The following is a 12,378-nucleotide window of genomic DNA, read 5'->3' as shown; positions in this document are numbered from 1 at the left end:
CCTGGCATAGTACTTTGCCCAAGATCTTTGCAATGAATGGTGTGTAGTCAGAGTCATAACATAAGAAGTGCCCTGCTGGATCACACCAATTGCCCATCCTGTTCTCACAGTGGCCAGCCCCCAAGTTCTATCTTTTTATTAAATCCCAACAGTGCAGCAGTGATTTAGCCTCAAGTCACCTCTTTTGTAGGTAAGTGCAGCATACAGAAGTGATCAGTTGTATGATGTGCCTTTGTAGATCTTAACTGTGCTTTTCCTTCCACCCAATGCAATTCTGCTTTGTAACTTTCTCACTGCAGGCCATTTCAAAATGACCCAACGTTCGATCCAGAGTTTATACTGTCTAAGTCCACGGCTGCAGCTGGTCTGTGTTCTTGGTGCCTGAACATTGTTCGCTTCTATGAAGTCTACTGTGACGTCGCTCCCAAGCGCCAGGCCTTGGAAGAGGCTAATAATGAGCTGGCAGAAGCACAAGCAAAGCTCACGCTGATCAAGAACAAGATTGCGGTAAGTACACCGTCACCTTGGCTCGATAAAATGCCAGTGCCCCCTTGTGTCCCATCAAGTAAACATCACTGTTGAAATTGACTGGCAATGAGGAAGGAAATTATTTAACTATGAGCTTGAGAATCACATGTGGCATTTTCCTGTGTCTGTACAAACTGAGAGCTGACATTTCAGCTATGTGTGCGAACTGTAATCTGTCTCCAGTTCATGACTCAAATGAGCATATAAAGAACCTTGCTGGATCTGATCAAAGGCCTCTCTAGTCCAGCGTCCTGTTTTCCATTGTGTCCAACCAGATGCCTATGGGAGGCTCACAAGCAGGAGGATATGCAGGCAAAAGCCCTCCCCAGCAACTGTTACTCAGAGGCAGGTAGCATATGGCCATCGTGACTAGTAGCCATTTGCTAGCTACTGCATTTGTCTAATCCTCTTCAAAGCTATCTCAGCTGGTGGTCATCACCACATCTTGTGGCAGGGAAGGTCATAGGTGTTAACCAGGTTTCAGCAGGGGGCCAGTCCACTGTCCCTCAGACCATATGGGGGGCCAGACTATTTTGGGGGGGGGGGATGAATGAATTCCTATGCCCCACAAATAACCCAGAGAAGCATTTTAAATAAAAGCACACATTCTACTCATGTAAAAACACCAGGCAGGCCCCACAAATAACCCAGAGATGAATATTAAATAAAAGGACACATTCTACTCATGTCAAAACATGCTGATTCCCGGACCGTCCGCAGGCCAGATTGAGAAGGCGATTGGGCCGGATCCAGCCCCCGGGCCTTAGTTTGCCCACCCATGGTGTTAACTATGCATCGTGGGAAGAAGTGCTTCCTTTTGTCTGTCCTGAATCTCCTGCTCAGTTTCTGCTGTTCCTGCGTAGGAGTGAGGAATGCATAATTTCCACAACATGTATAATTTAGAAACATTTATCACCTCCTCTTAGTTTCTTTTTTTCTAAAGCAGAAGCCCAAAGCATAGCCTTTTCTTGTTGGGGACCTAATCCACCTTGCAGCCCGTACTTTTTTTCCAAGGTGTACACAGTACTGGCACCTCTTCTTGTTGTTGTTAAAAAGTGTGGCACTTACTGTAACAACTTCATGGTGAGTGCCGGCACCTCTTTTTCTAGAAAAAAAAGCACTGCTTGCAGACTCTGGTTTTAAAACTGTAAAGCATTTTATAACATCTTAATGCAATTAAGGAGACTTCTGGACAGGAGTTTGTTGTAGAGTCAGTGGAATCACGCACACAAGCCTTTTGCAAGATCTGCACTTCCTGGGAATTTTAAAAAAGGGAGTTCATGCACATGTCCCAAAACACCTGATTGCATTGCCAGAGAACAGAAAAGGGGCAGGGGAAGAGAGAAAGAAAACTTCTGGATAGTTTCATAGTTCTGCCCTGATACGTACAGCAAGCAGAGTAGACAGCAATGAAGATCTGTGACTGAAAAACATAGCAATGTGCAGAAGCTAACGTGCCAAATGGACATGCACTGTGATTCCTGTTCAGTGTACCTGTGCTCCTGGGAGCGGCTTTTATCTGTGATGCATGGAAATGATTGTCACAATCCTCCTATAGCTGAATCCTTAAGATGTGGGCCCCAGCCACACAGGGAGTATGCCATGGAGAATACTTCCACATAGCTGTGGGTACATATATACTGAGTACCAATAACAGATACTTATTGACATTTTCAGAGTTTTAAGACACAGCTTGTTAAGTACTGTCCCGCTAAAACAAATACTGGGGTGCACCTGCTGAACACGTGCAGCAAGCAGTCTTCAAAGTTTCTATGAGAGTAACAGCAAACCCATTGTTTTAAAGGATCTAAACGCCAACTTGGCCAATCTGACTGCTGAATTTGAAAAGGCCACAGCCGAGAAAATCAAATGCCAGCAAGAGGCAGATGCGACAAACAGAGTCATATCATTGGCTAACAGGTAACATGTAAACAAGCATGCTCTCAGGAGCATCCTGTGCTGGTATTAGCTAGTTGCCACTACGATTCATGAGTTCACTATGAGCGCAACGTATTATGCGGAAGGTCTGTGCTTGATCTCCCACCATTTTATTCATGAAACAGAGCTGAGTGTGTCACTGTTTCAAAGATAAAACACCATCACTATTAACAAGATGGCAGTAACTGTGCAATTGGTATGATCTTTGAATTGCTCAACCAAATTTGAGAATCAAGCTGTAATACTCGTTCTGTGATGTTTACAAAGCTGCTTTTCCAGAAAGGTCAAAAACACGAGTCATAGCTGTCAACTTTTCCCTTTTTTAAGGGAAATCCCCTTATTCTGAATAGGATTCCTCGCAAGAAAAGGGAAAAGTTGACAGCTATGACAATAGAAGCAGCCCTTAAAATAATATATAAGTCTGGAAGCAGTTAACCTCAAACATTGCATGTTCATATCATACAATTTTTGTGGTTCTGAGGGGATCACTCAGTATCTGGAGTCAGCAGTACTGGGCTCTTGGTCATCCCAGCTGGTAAGAAGAAACTTGTTGTTCTTCTCAGCATGCTGTGAACCATTTCCTGAAAATGGAATACTACATTAGAGAGTGAGTCAAAGATGTGGAGTTTATTTAGAGAAGCTGCAGTTATATTTTTTTTTGGGGGGGGGGGGAGACTGACAGTTCAAAGGCAAACAGTTCCTTTTGTGTTATTATGGATCTTCTGGTGATCAAGATCTTAAGTGATTAGCATATACGAAAGACTTCAAAAAACGGCCACTTTCAGTCTTGTCTCGGAAATTTCACAAAACGTGCAAGGCATCTCTCAGTAGTGGTGGCCAGGTATCCCAGGAATGTGTAGTTGGAGCTTTTGCTGCAGCCCTCCAGCCTGCCCTGCATTTGGAAACTGGCCCTCATCATGCAAAAGGTGCCCACCCTAATCTCTCAAAAAGTCAACATTCCAGGCAGACAGTTAATCAGTTTCTGGGAATGTACGGGCCTAGCATCAAGGCAAAGGCTGGCCAGAACCCCAGGCTGCGCTAACCAAATGTGCATCTCCTTTCGAAATGTTTATTCAGGCTTGTTGGCGGATTAGCTTCGGAAAACGTGCGTTGGGCCGAGTCTGTGGAAAATTTCCGTGAGCAAGAAAAGACTTTGTGCGGGGATGTGCTCTTGATTACTGCATTTGTTTCCTACGTTGGCTATTTTACAAAAAAATACAGGACTGAGCTTCTGGACAAGTTCTGGACTCCTTTCCTCCAGCAGCTAAAGGTGAACCTGCTCAGTGCCGTGTTGCACTAGGGCAGCTCTGAATAAAGCTCTGGGACAAAAATGTAGAGTGATATATTTGGGGATGCAGATCATATCCTGGTGAGCCCTGCTTCCGTTTTCCAAGAAGTAGGATTCTGATCCCCATGGCCAGCCAGACTACAGGTGGATATCTCTGGCATCAGGTGCCTGAGACTAAACCCCTTGGGCTTGATGGTTTATTTTGATTTGTTTTAAACATTTAAACATCCCTCAGTTTAAAAATGAAAATTTCCAGGGCTTACAACAGCTCTAATCATTGAAATAGTTGACAACAGCAAAGGGCAGTGCTAAAAGCTATCACCCCACAAACTGAAAGCATGGAGAAATAAGCAGGGTTTTTATATGGTGGTGCCAAGCAAACATCCCTAAGGAGAACCTCGAGAAGGCAAAAGCAAAAAGACCCTCTCCCTGGTCATCATCCACTTCACTTCATCTAGAGGAGAACCTCAGATGAATGTTTTGATCTATGGGCACGTTAGTGGCATGGAAGAAAACATCATTTCCTGTACCCTCATCTAAACTCTGTAGGGTTTTAAAGGTAAGCACCAGCAGAAGCTGCATAGACACTATATACTGAAATCACAAACCCATACCCACCCAAAAGAATTGTGGGAACTGCAGTTTACCCCTCACAGGGCTAAAATTCGCAGCAGCCTTAAGAAACTGCACTTCCCAGAATTCTTTGGGGAAGGAGGATGTGCTTTAAATTTATGTTGTGTATACAGCCTCAGTAAGAAACGGGCTGGAAGCCAGTGGAACTCCTTAAGCCTTGGCAAGATGTGTTCCCAACACCTGGTCCCACTTAGGAACCTGGTGGCTAAGCTTTGCGCTAACTGTAACTTCCAGGCAGTCTTCTGATTTAGCAGAAATATTTATGTTCCTTTGATTCCAGGCAGAAAGAGTCAGCTAGTTCACTTCAGCTCCCCTAAAGCCACACAGCAGTTTCTAACCTAACGTAAATTAATATATATATTTGATCCTTAATAGCATGGAGTCAACATTTGAGCCTCTCCTGGAGTTCACATAGACCCCTGCTGCAATGTTTACTCGGTGACAAAGTCTGATCCCAATAACAATACCTTTATGGAGTTCCCAAACTCCCCCCTCACCTCCCTTCAGGAAATCCTACCTGGTTTATTGGTTCTTTATTAAAGTGTCTGGAGCAGTCTTCTCCAGTTCTTCCTTTCCCGAAATGCCATCCAGCAGGCCCAGGGGATGACAATACACATCGTACAAGAAGTTCTCCCTTCTGGCCATCCCTGCTAAGAGCTATTGCTGGTTCTGTTTAACCATCCATTCTAAACTCAGTTACATCATTTGCCTACTGCAGGGGTATCCATTGTGGTGGCCTCCAGATGTTCTCAGACTGCATCCAGTAGCAGCCAGTGTGGTGGGGTAGAGCTTCATAGTCACCCTCCCAACGCTAGAGTCTCTACAGCTTACCTGAATGGGACTGGGGTAGGTCAGGGTGCCAGTGGGATTGGGGCCGCACAGCCACATCAGGGCAGCCAATCTAGCCCTTCTGCTCATGCACCAGCTTGTGCTTCCCAAGCTTGCCACCACCCTGCCCCATCCCCATCCAGGTAAACTGTAGCAACTCTGGCATCAGGTGGGTAGCTCCACGACTTGGCCCAACCTGCTGCTATTGACTACAACTCCCATCATCCCTGACCATTGGCAGTGGTGGCTATGGCTGATGGGAACTGTAGTCCTTCAACAACTGAAAGGTAACACATTGACTCCCCTTGACCCATGCTATACACACGAGGGGTTATTGCCACTTGCGAGATCATGTATTAAACAGGAGCAGTTGATGCATTTCAGGACTCTTTTGTTTTACTTTGCAGGTGCCAATTCCCATCACCCCTGGGCTGGACCCTTTGAGCCTCCTAACAGATGATGCAGATGTAGCAACGTGGAACAACCAGGGGCTCCCCAGTGACAGGATGTCAACAGAAAATGCAACTATACTTTGCAACACAGAGCGCTGGCCACTCATTGTAGATGCCCAGCTCCAAGGGATCAAGTGGATTAAGAACAAACATGGAGAAGACCTGAAGGCCATCCGGCTTGGACAGAGAAGGTGGAGCCATAGCTATTCTGCCCTGATTCTTCAAGTTTTCTGCCAAACAAGGAGTTCCCTACAGCTCCAAAGATGAGGGTGGCAATGCTCCAGAGGTGCTCTCCAGGGATCACCAGATCTGGTCACATCTCTCCCCTCTCTAGATCATCCCCACAACAGAGAAAGAAAGAGGGACAAGTGCACACATGCCCTTAGCTTTTTCCGTTTATCCGATACAAGTCCGATTCAGCCGAGTAAATCTGAGCCTTAAGAACACACAGTGCTGAAAGGGAAACTGAGAAAGAGCATAATTTGCAGCTTCCTCCTTCAGTTGTATGCACTTTTCGAGGAAGAAAATAGTAACCTGACCACTTCATGACCAGGGGGACAGTTGCGGGGTGGGGACTCAAACACATTGCAGGCCCCATGGAAAGACCTCAGAGGCACCATTGCATCCAAGAGGGCCATATTGGCAATCCCTGTTCCTTTCCATCAGATTCCATATGTGTTAGGAGACGCTCCCTCGTTGCCACTTGTTTGCATATTGGAACCTGTGGGGGTAAGCCTCTTCTTCCCAGATCCCGCTTCAGAGCTGTCCAGTGTCTCTGAACTCAGGGAAGCCCCAAACGATAGTGATTTTTCATAAGGCTCCTTTTTCCGTGAGCACCAGGTTCTTATGTTCAAAATGAGGGGCGGGGATTCTAAAACACTGCGATGTGCTTAACGGATTTTCTTCCAATGCTGCAGCTATCTAGATATCATTGAAAAGGCGGTTTCTGATGGAGACACCCTGCTCATTGAGAACATCGGAGAGACCGTGGAGCCGGTGCTGGATCCTCTGCTGGGCCGAAACACCATCAAGAAAGGAAAGTAAGTTTGTCGCAGCTCCTTTGATTGAAGCCAGAGTAGCCCTTGCTTTTTAAAATGGAATTACTGTAGTTAGGATTAGGCGTATCTCTGTCCATTCTCTCTTAAGTCTGTCCCTACATTGGCCAGAGTGCCTCCATTACTAAGATGTCTCACAGCTACTGTTTGCTGGCATTCCCAAGCCCTAGCAAATCATCCTTAGTACGTGTCATCCTGCTGGTACAAGCCTGGCCTTGCCATGGGCTACTGTTCTGCATCCTTGGATCGCGATGTACCTGCTGATTAGCTCACAGCCAAGTTGTCCTGTAATTAATACAGTCAAACCCATGGGTAGGCAAACTAAGGCCCGGGGGCCGGATCCAGCCCAATCACCTTCTAAATCCGGCCCGTGGACGGTCCGGGAATCAGCGTGTTTTTACATGAGTAGCATGTGTCCTTTTATTTAAAACGCATCTCTGGGTTATTTGTGGGGCATAGGAATTCGTTCATTTTTTCCCCTTCAAAATATAGTCCGGCCCCCTACAAGGTCTGAGGGACAGTGGACCGGCCCCCTGCTGAAAATTTTTGCTGAACCCTGGTCAAACCTATTGCCCTCAGTGAGCAGGTGCTGTGCGTCCTCATTTCCATGGTGGACTTTCTGCCAAGGAACAGAGAGAGGAATCCTGGTTTCTAACCACTCCTTTCTATGGATCTCCTGTAACCAAGTACTATAAATTATAAATGCCTGCCTATATCAACCAGGGGAAGTATTAAATTAGATAAACTTTTTACTTTTTATTTCATTCGACTGAAATGTTGTTTTTCATGTGTGGTGAATAAATCAGAAATCTAACCTCTTTGTTAAGAAAATCATGTGAGCTCCACTAACAGGAGGGGCGTTCTCCTAATAGGCTCATCTATTCTCATGTAAATGTCATTGTGCTTTCAGCAAAATTAAAAGAAACACAGTCATTATCCTTAGAGGAGCTATGTGATTAGAGATTGGAAGCCAGCACTCTTATGATCTGGAACAAACTATATTCAATATAAGAGTCCCTGTTGCTCAGTTATCCAGTAGCTGGTGGCAGACAACTAATTCACAATATGTTTTAGGGTGGATTTAGTCCTAGTTGTAAAGCTGGTATGACTAGATCCCATCTAATCTAGTTTACCAAGTGACTCCTGTGGAATAAAGACTCTCCTGAGGATCGCACCGTCCTTGCAAATGACATTGCACGTGCTACATTTCCCTGACAGTAGATTTCAAACCAGTAACAGCTTAGTGGCTGGGTTTTTCTACCGTCACCAGGTGGCTTTGACACCACCTGTTTGTCCCATTCCTACTTTGCTCTGTTCATTGGGGAAAGAATGTAGAATTTCCTACATATTTCCATTGATGATATCCCTTCTTGTTTTCTTGTTTTCATTGGGTGTTGTTGCATAAATGTTCCCAGTGCAGTGCTGTTTTTGCTTCAGCCCTATACCACATCTACTTGGAAAGAAGCCATGCTGATTTCAGTGGGGCTTCCTTCCAAATCCAAATGAGTGTGTTTATGACTGCAGCAATCGTTTCATAAGCTGAGAGCCTCTTACTTCATGCCTCTTACTTTTTAAGCTGGTTCAAAATTGCAAACATATGTCTCACATTTTCTGTTCTGGTGTTTGTGCACTTGTGCATATGTATACACAAAACTCTTGCTTCTACCTCCTAGCCTCACCCACCCCTGCAAAAGGACAGAAGTACCGCCCCCTCCCCTGTGTTTCGAACCACATATAATTTACAGTGATACCTCGGGTTAAGAACTTAATTTGTTCTGGAGGTCCATTCTTAACCTGAAACTGTTCTTAGCCTGAGGTACCACTTTAGCTAATGGGGCCTCCCGCCGCCATGCAATTTCTGTTCTCATCCTGAAGTCAAGTTCTTAACCCGAGGTACTATTTCTGGGTTAGCAGAGTCTGTAACCTGAAGTGTCTGTAACCCGAGGTATCACTGTATTCCTTAAGTTGTGTTTTATTTAATTCATTACATCCAAGTTATACGCCCCTTGATCGTTAAACAAAAAACCCTCAAGGCATTTTACAAAAAGATAAAACAATAAAAATCAAGAAACGCTTACAACAATAGTTTAAAACATACAAGAAGTTAAAATACTGAAATTGGTTAAAATTCACATTAACTTTCTAAGCAGCTGAGCAGGCTTGTCTATGAGGCATAAAACAGCAACAACAATGTGCCTAAAATGCACTGCTTTTTTGTATACATTAAATAACTTTTTAGCATATCCAAAAATAGGATTTGACCCTTCCTGTGACGTCCTCATTCAACTCTGCCCCTCCAACTGCCAGAAGTAGCCTACCTTCTCTTTGAAGAACCTTTGTCTGCCTGTTACCTACCGGTTCTCATGACCTGTTAACACTCTAATCCCCAGATACATTAAAATAGGAGACAAGGAGGTGGAGTACCACCCCAATTTCCGCCTCATTCTGCATACCAAGTACTTCAACCCCCACTACAAGCCAGAGATGCAGGCCCAGTGCACACTCATCAACTTTCTGGTCACCAGAGATGGGCTGGAGGACCAACTTTTAGCTGCTGTGGTGGCTAAGGAGAGACCTGACCTAGAGGAACTGAAGGTATTGTAATTGCTAGATGTGAGTTGTTTACAAACAACATGGCTTATTTTACAAGAATCTATGGTAGCCACACTTGTTCAGAAACTTCAGAGCAAGCCAAATGGTCTTAGAAGGTGGGTCTCTGAACTTGCCATTCAGGTTTTCATCTGCTCCAAAGTGGTGATTACTACATATTAATGTTGTGTTTTAATTATTGTAACCCGCCTTGGGACCTTGGGGTAATAATAATAATAATAAAGTAAGGTTCCAAGTATATTAAAAAGGGAAAGGCATTAATTTGTGCATAGCACCCAACACAATTCCAATTCCCAGGTGGTGAGGGTGGTTTTAAGTTTCTGTTCCTACTTTCCATTTATATGTCCACATATATATATATATATATATATATATATATATATATATATATATCTGCACTCCCTTCCCTGCATTAGGTTTTAAATGTGAAAGGGAACCAGATCCTTGTGTAAATTAATTAAATATTTACTAGTATATTAATGAATTGCTTAGATTTAATTCACCGTATTTAAATCATTTCCTCTGTTTAAGTAGATATTTCAAACCAGTGAATTCATTCTGTATATTTTAGAATTTGTATGTTTAACAATGCAAACACATATCTGTTTATTTTACTATGATTTTCATTTACTATTTCTTGCTCACTTTACATTTACTGTTCAATGAAGTATATTAGGCTGTTATTTGGGTGAAGCTCTTTAGGATAGAAGGACCCGCTAGTGATGGTTGCCACAAGCAGAAGCCCCACCCCAGCCTTCATATTAAATGGCATTGTGCAATGGGAGGGACTATTTAGGATGGCTGTAGCCATTTCATTGCTGCGCAGGTAAGAACCTTGGAGCCAAGCTCTTTAACACACTGGTAATGGCAACCGTGTGTCCTGCTTTACAGAAAGCAGTCCTCTTCTTTGAAGGAGTCTTCTGTTTGAAGGGTTGTCTGGTCCAAATTATCTTTAAATGATAATGAACCCTGGGAAGGAAGAGCAGAGACCTTGGAAGTAGCTCATCAGTAGCCGACTGAGCAGGCATTGCTGGTCTCAGGCTTCTCCACTATAGTGAGACATACTGTACTCAGGGGGAACCCAAGGCAGTTTGCTGCCTGAGGCACAGGGCAAGATCACACACACACACACCCCCTCCATCCCATGTACAGAAACTGAATAGACTAGCTGTTGAATCTTGCTCCACCGCTGGGAACAGGACGGTGTCCCCCAGTGTACATGAGGGCACTGTGACACATATAGCTCTGATCTCCAAGAGGAACAAATGGCTAGGGGGCTCTGGAGGGGGGGCAGGGGGCTGCCACAGCTGTTCCCCAGCTTCTGCTGCCTGAGAGCATTGCCTCCCTCTGCCTAATTGGTAGGGCTGTCCCTCATTATATTTCTAATTAAATACAGTAGTTATTTCAAGTTTGCACTTATACATGTAAATAAGTATGGGATATGCAAATTATCTGCAAATCCGTATCCTTTTTGTCCTTTTCTTTGTGTGTTTGGGGGAGGGGGAGGTTGGTGCATTTTCTCTTATTGGACGTAAATGAACTTCATCTAAGAACTGGCCCTTGTGCCCTTACTTGCATCTGCAATGCAGCTTCCGTGTCCGCCTGAGCTGTTAGTCACTGTTGCATTGTGATGACCCTTTACAAAACTCTTGTAGTCACAAAAAGACCCCTATAGGAAAAGAACAAGCTGCTTTGTGTGTTATAAGAATGGTGGTGGTCCCTCATTTGCATGGCTGCCGTGAATGAGCTTAGAACGAAGACCTTCCGTTCCATGAGCTTCTTTGCATTTTCACCTCTTGAAAAATTACATTCTCTGCGATAATTTCGAGGCTCAGTCCAGCTGGTGAGTCCATAGGGCTCCCATTTCATCCAACTCTGCTATCTGTTGAATTGCAGCCTGTCTGTGAAGGCTGTCCACCTTTAAAGGAAGTCAGTCTCTCTCTCTCTCTCTCTCTCTCTCTCTCTCTCTCTCTCTCTCTCTCTCTCACACACACACACACACACACACACACACACACACACACACCCCTGCCAAATTCTAACATATATATATATATTCCCTCATTGCTGGTATAGGCTACTCTCACAAAACAACAGAATGAGTTTAAGATCATCCTGAAGGAGCTGGAGGATTCCTTACTGGCTCGACTCTCTGCTGCATCAGGAAACTTCCTTGGCGACACAGCCTTGGTGGAAAATCTGGAGACCACCAAGCGCACAGCAAATGAGATAGAGGAAAAGGTGAGTCACAGGGCCATGGCTAGGGCTCTTCCAGGACAAAGAACACAAATTTTCATCAATGTGTAGAGTGCTTCTGGGCCCATTAAGTTGGCAGGTAGTCAAAATCTCACTGGCACTGCAATTTGCAGTGTACTCAGCTGTCCTATAAGTAAAGTAGGAAAAGAAAAGAAAAAGAGGAGGGAGAAGGGGCCGGTTCAGCATTAAAAACCCTGGGGCTCACTCATTGATAAAACCCCTGGAAAGTGGGCTGCTCTGCACAATCACTGTGCTATTGGGGGGGCATCTCCCATAACATTTGTGATCTGTCAACCCAGCAGCAAGAGTAAGGGGCTGTGGAGCTACACTGTGGTTTTCTAGAGAACTGATAGCTGCTGTATTGAAGATTGCTTGGTTTTTTTTAGGTGAAAGAGGCTAAAATTACTGAGCTGCAAATAAATGAAGCTAGAGAGAACTACAGGCCAGCTGCAGAAAGGGCTTCCTTGTTGTACTTTATACTGAATGACCTCAACAAAATCAACCCCATCTATCAGTTCTCGTTAAAGGTAATTAACTAAGGAAGGAGACTAGTTGGACAGGCCACTAATTACATTGTGGAGAATAGCCTCTTCCCTGCTATCACTGACACCAAGCTATTCACATCCTTTTGTGCAGTTAATGTTACAGTCTACCTCTATTGCACGGGTGGCTGTCTGTTCGTTATAACTTAGGGTCGGGCATAAATGCCTCGCCCTGAGGTCATATTAGAGGATCTTGCCAAAGGGACTTGAACCATAGAGTTTATGCGAGGCTGCAGCCCAGACGCTGT

The 12,378-nt window shown here is 44.5% G+C and overlaps 1 protein-coding gene across 3 annotated transcripts in view; it reads left to right on the top strand.

Moving 5' to 3' along the window:
* Window positions 1–12,378, top strand: part of DNAH17 (dynein axonemal heavy chain 17) — a 98,486-nt gene that overhangs the window by 73,532 nt on the left and 12,576 nt on the right. For all 3 annotated transcript variants that reach the window (XM_083598392.1, XM_083598393.1, XM_083598394.1), the window contains 8 exons: window positions 300–507; window positions 2,333–2,448; window positions 3,544–3,736; window positions 5,623–5,858; window positions 6,585–6,707; window positions 9,113–9,317; window positions 11,409–11,573; window positions 11,975–12,115. In XM_083598392.1, coding sequence (XP_083454518.1) covers window positions 300–507; window positions 2,333–2,448; window positions 3,544–3,736; window positions 5,623–5,858; window positions 6,585–6,707; window positions 9,113–9,317; window positions 11,409–11,573; window positions 11,975–12,115 — 1,387 coding nt within the window. The remainder of the gene's footprint in view (window positions 1–299; window positions 508–2,332; window positions 2,449–3,543; window positions 3,737–5,622; window positions 5,859–6,584; window positions 6,708–9,112; window positions 9,318–11,408; window positions 11,574–11,974; window positions 12,116–12,378) is intronic.

Source organism: Podarcis filfolensis, assembly GCF_964270895.1.
Source record: "Podarcis filfolensis genome assembly, chromosome: 2".
Taxonomy (NCBI): domain Eukaryota; kingdom Metazoa; phylum Chordata; class Lepidosauria; order Squamata; family Lacertidae; genus Podarcis; species Podarcis filfolensis.
Note: the sequence above shows the minus strand (reverse complement) of the source record. Positions and strands in the feature narration are given on the sequence as shown.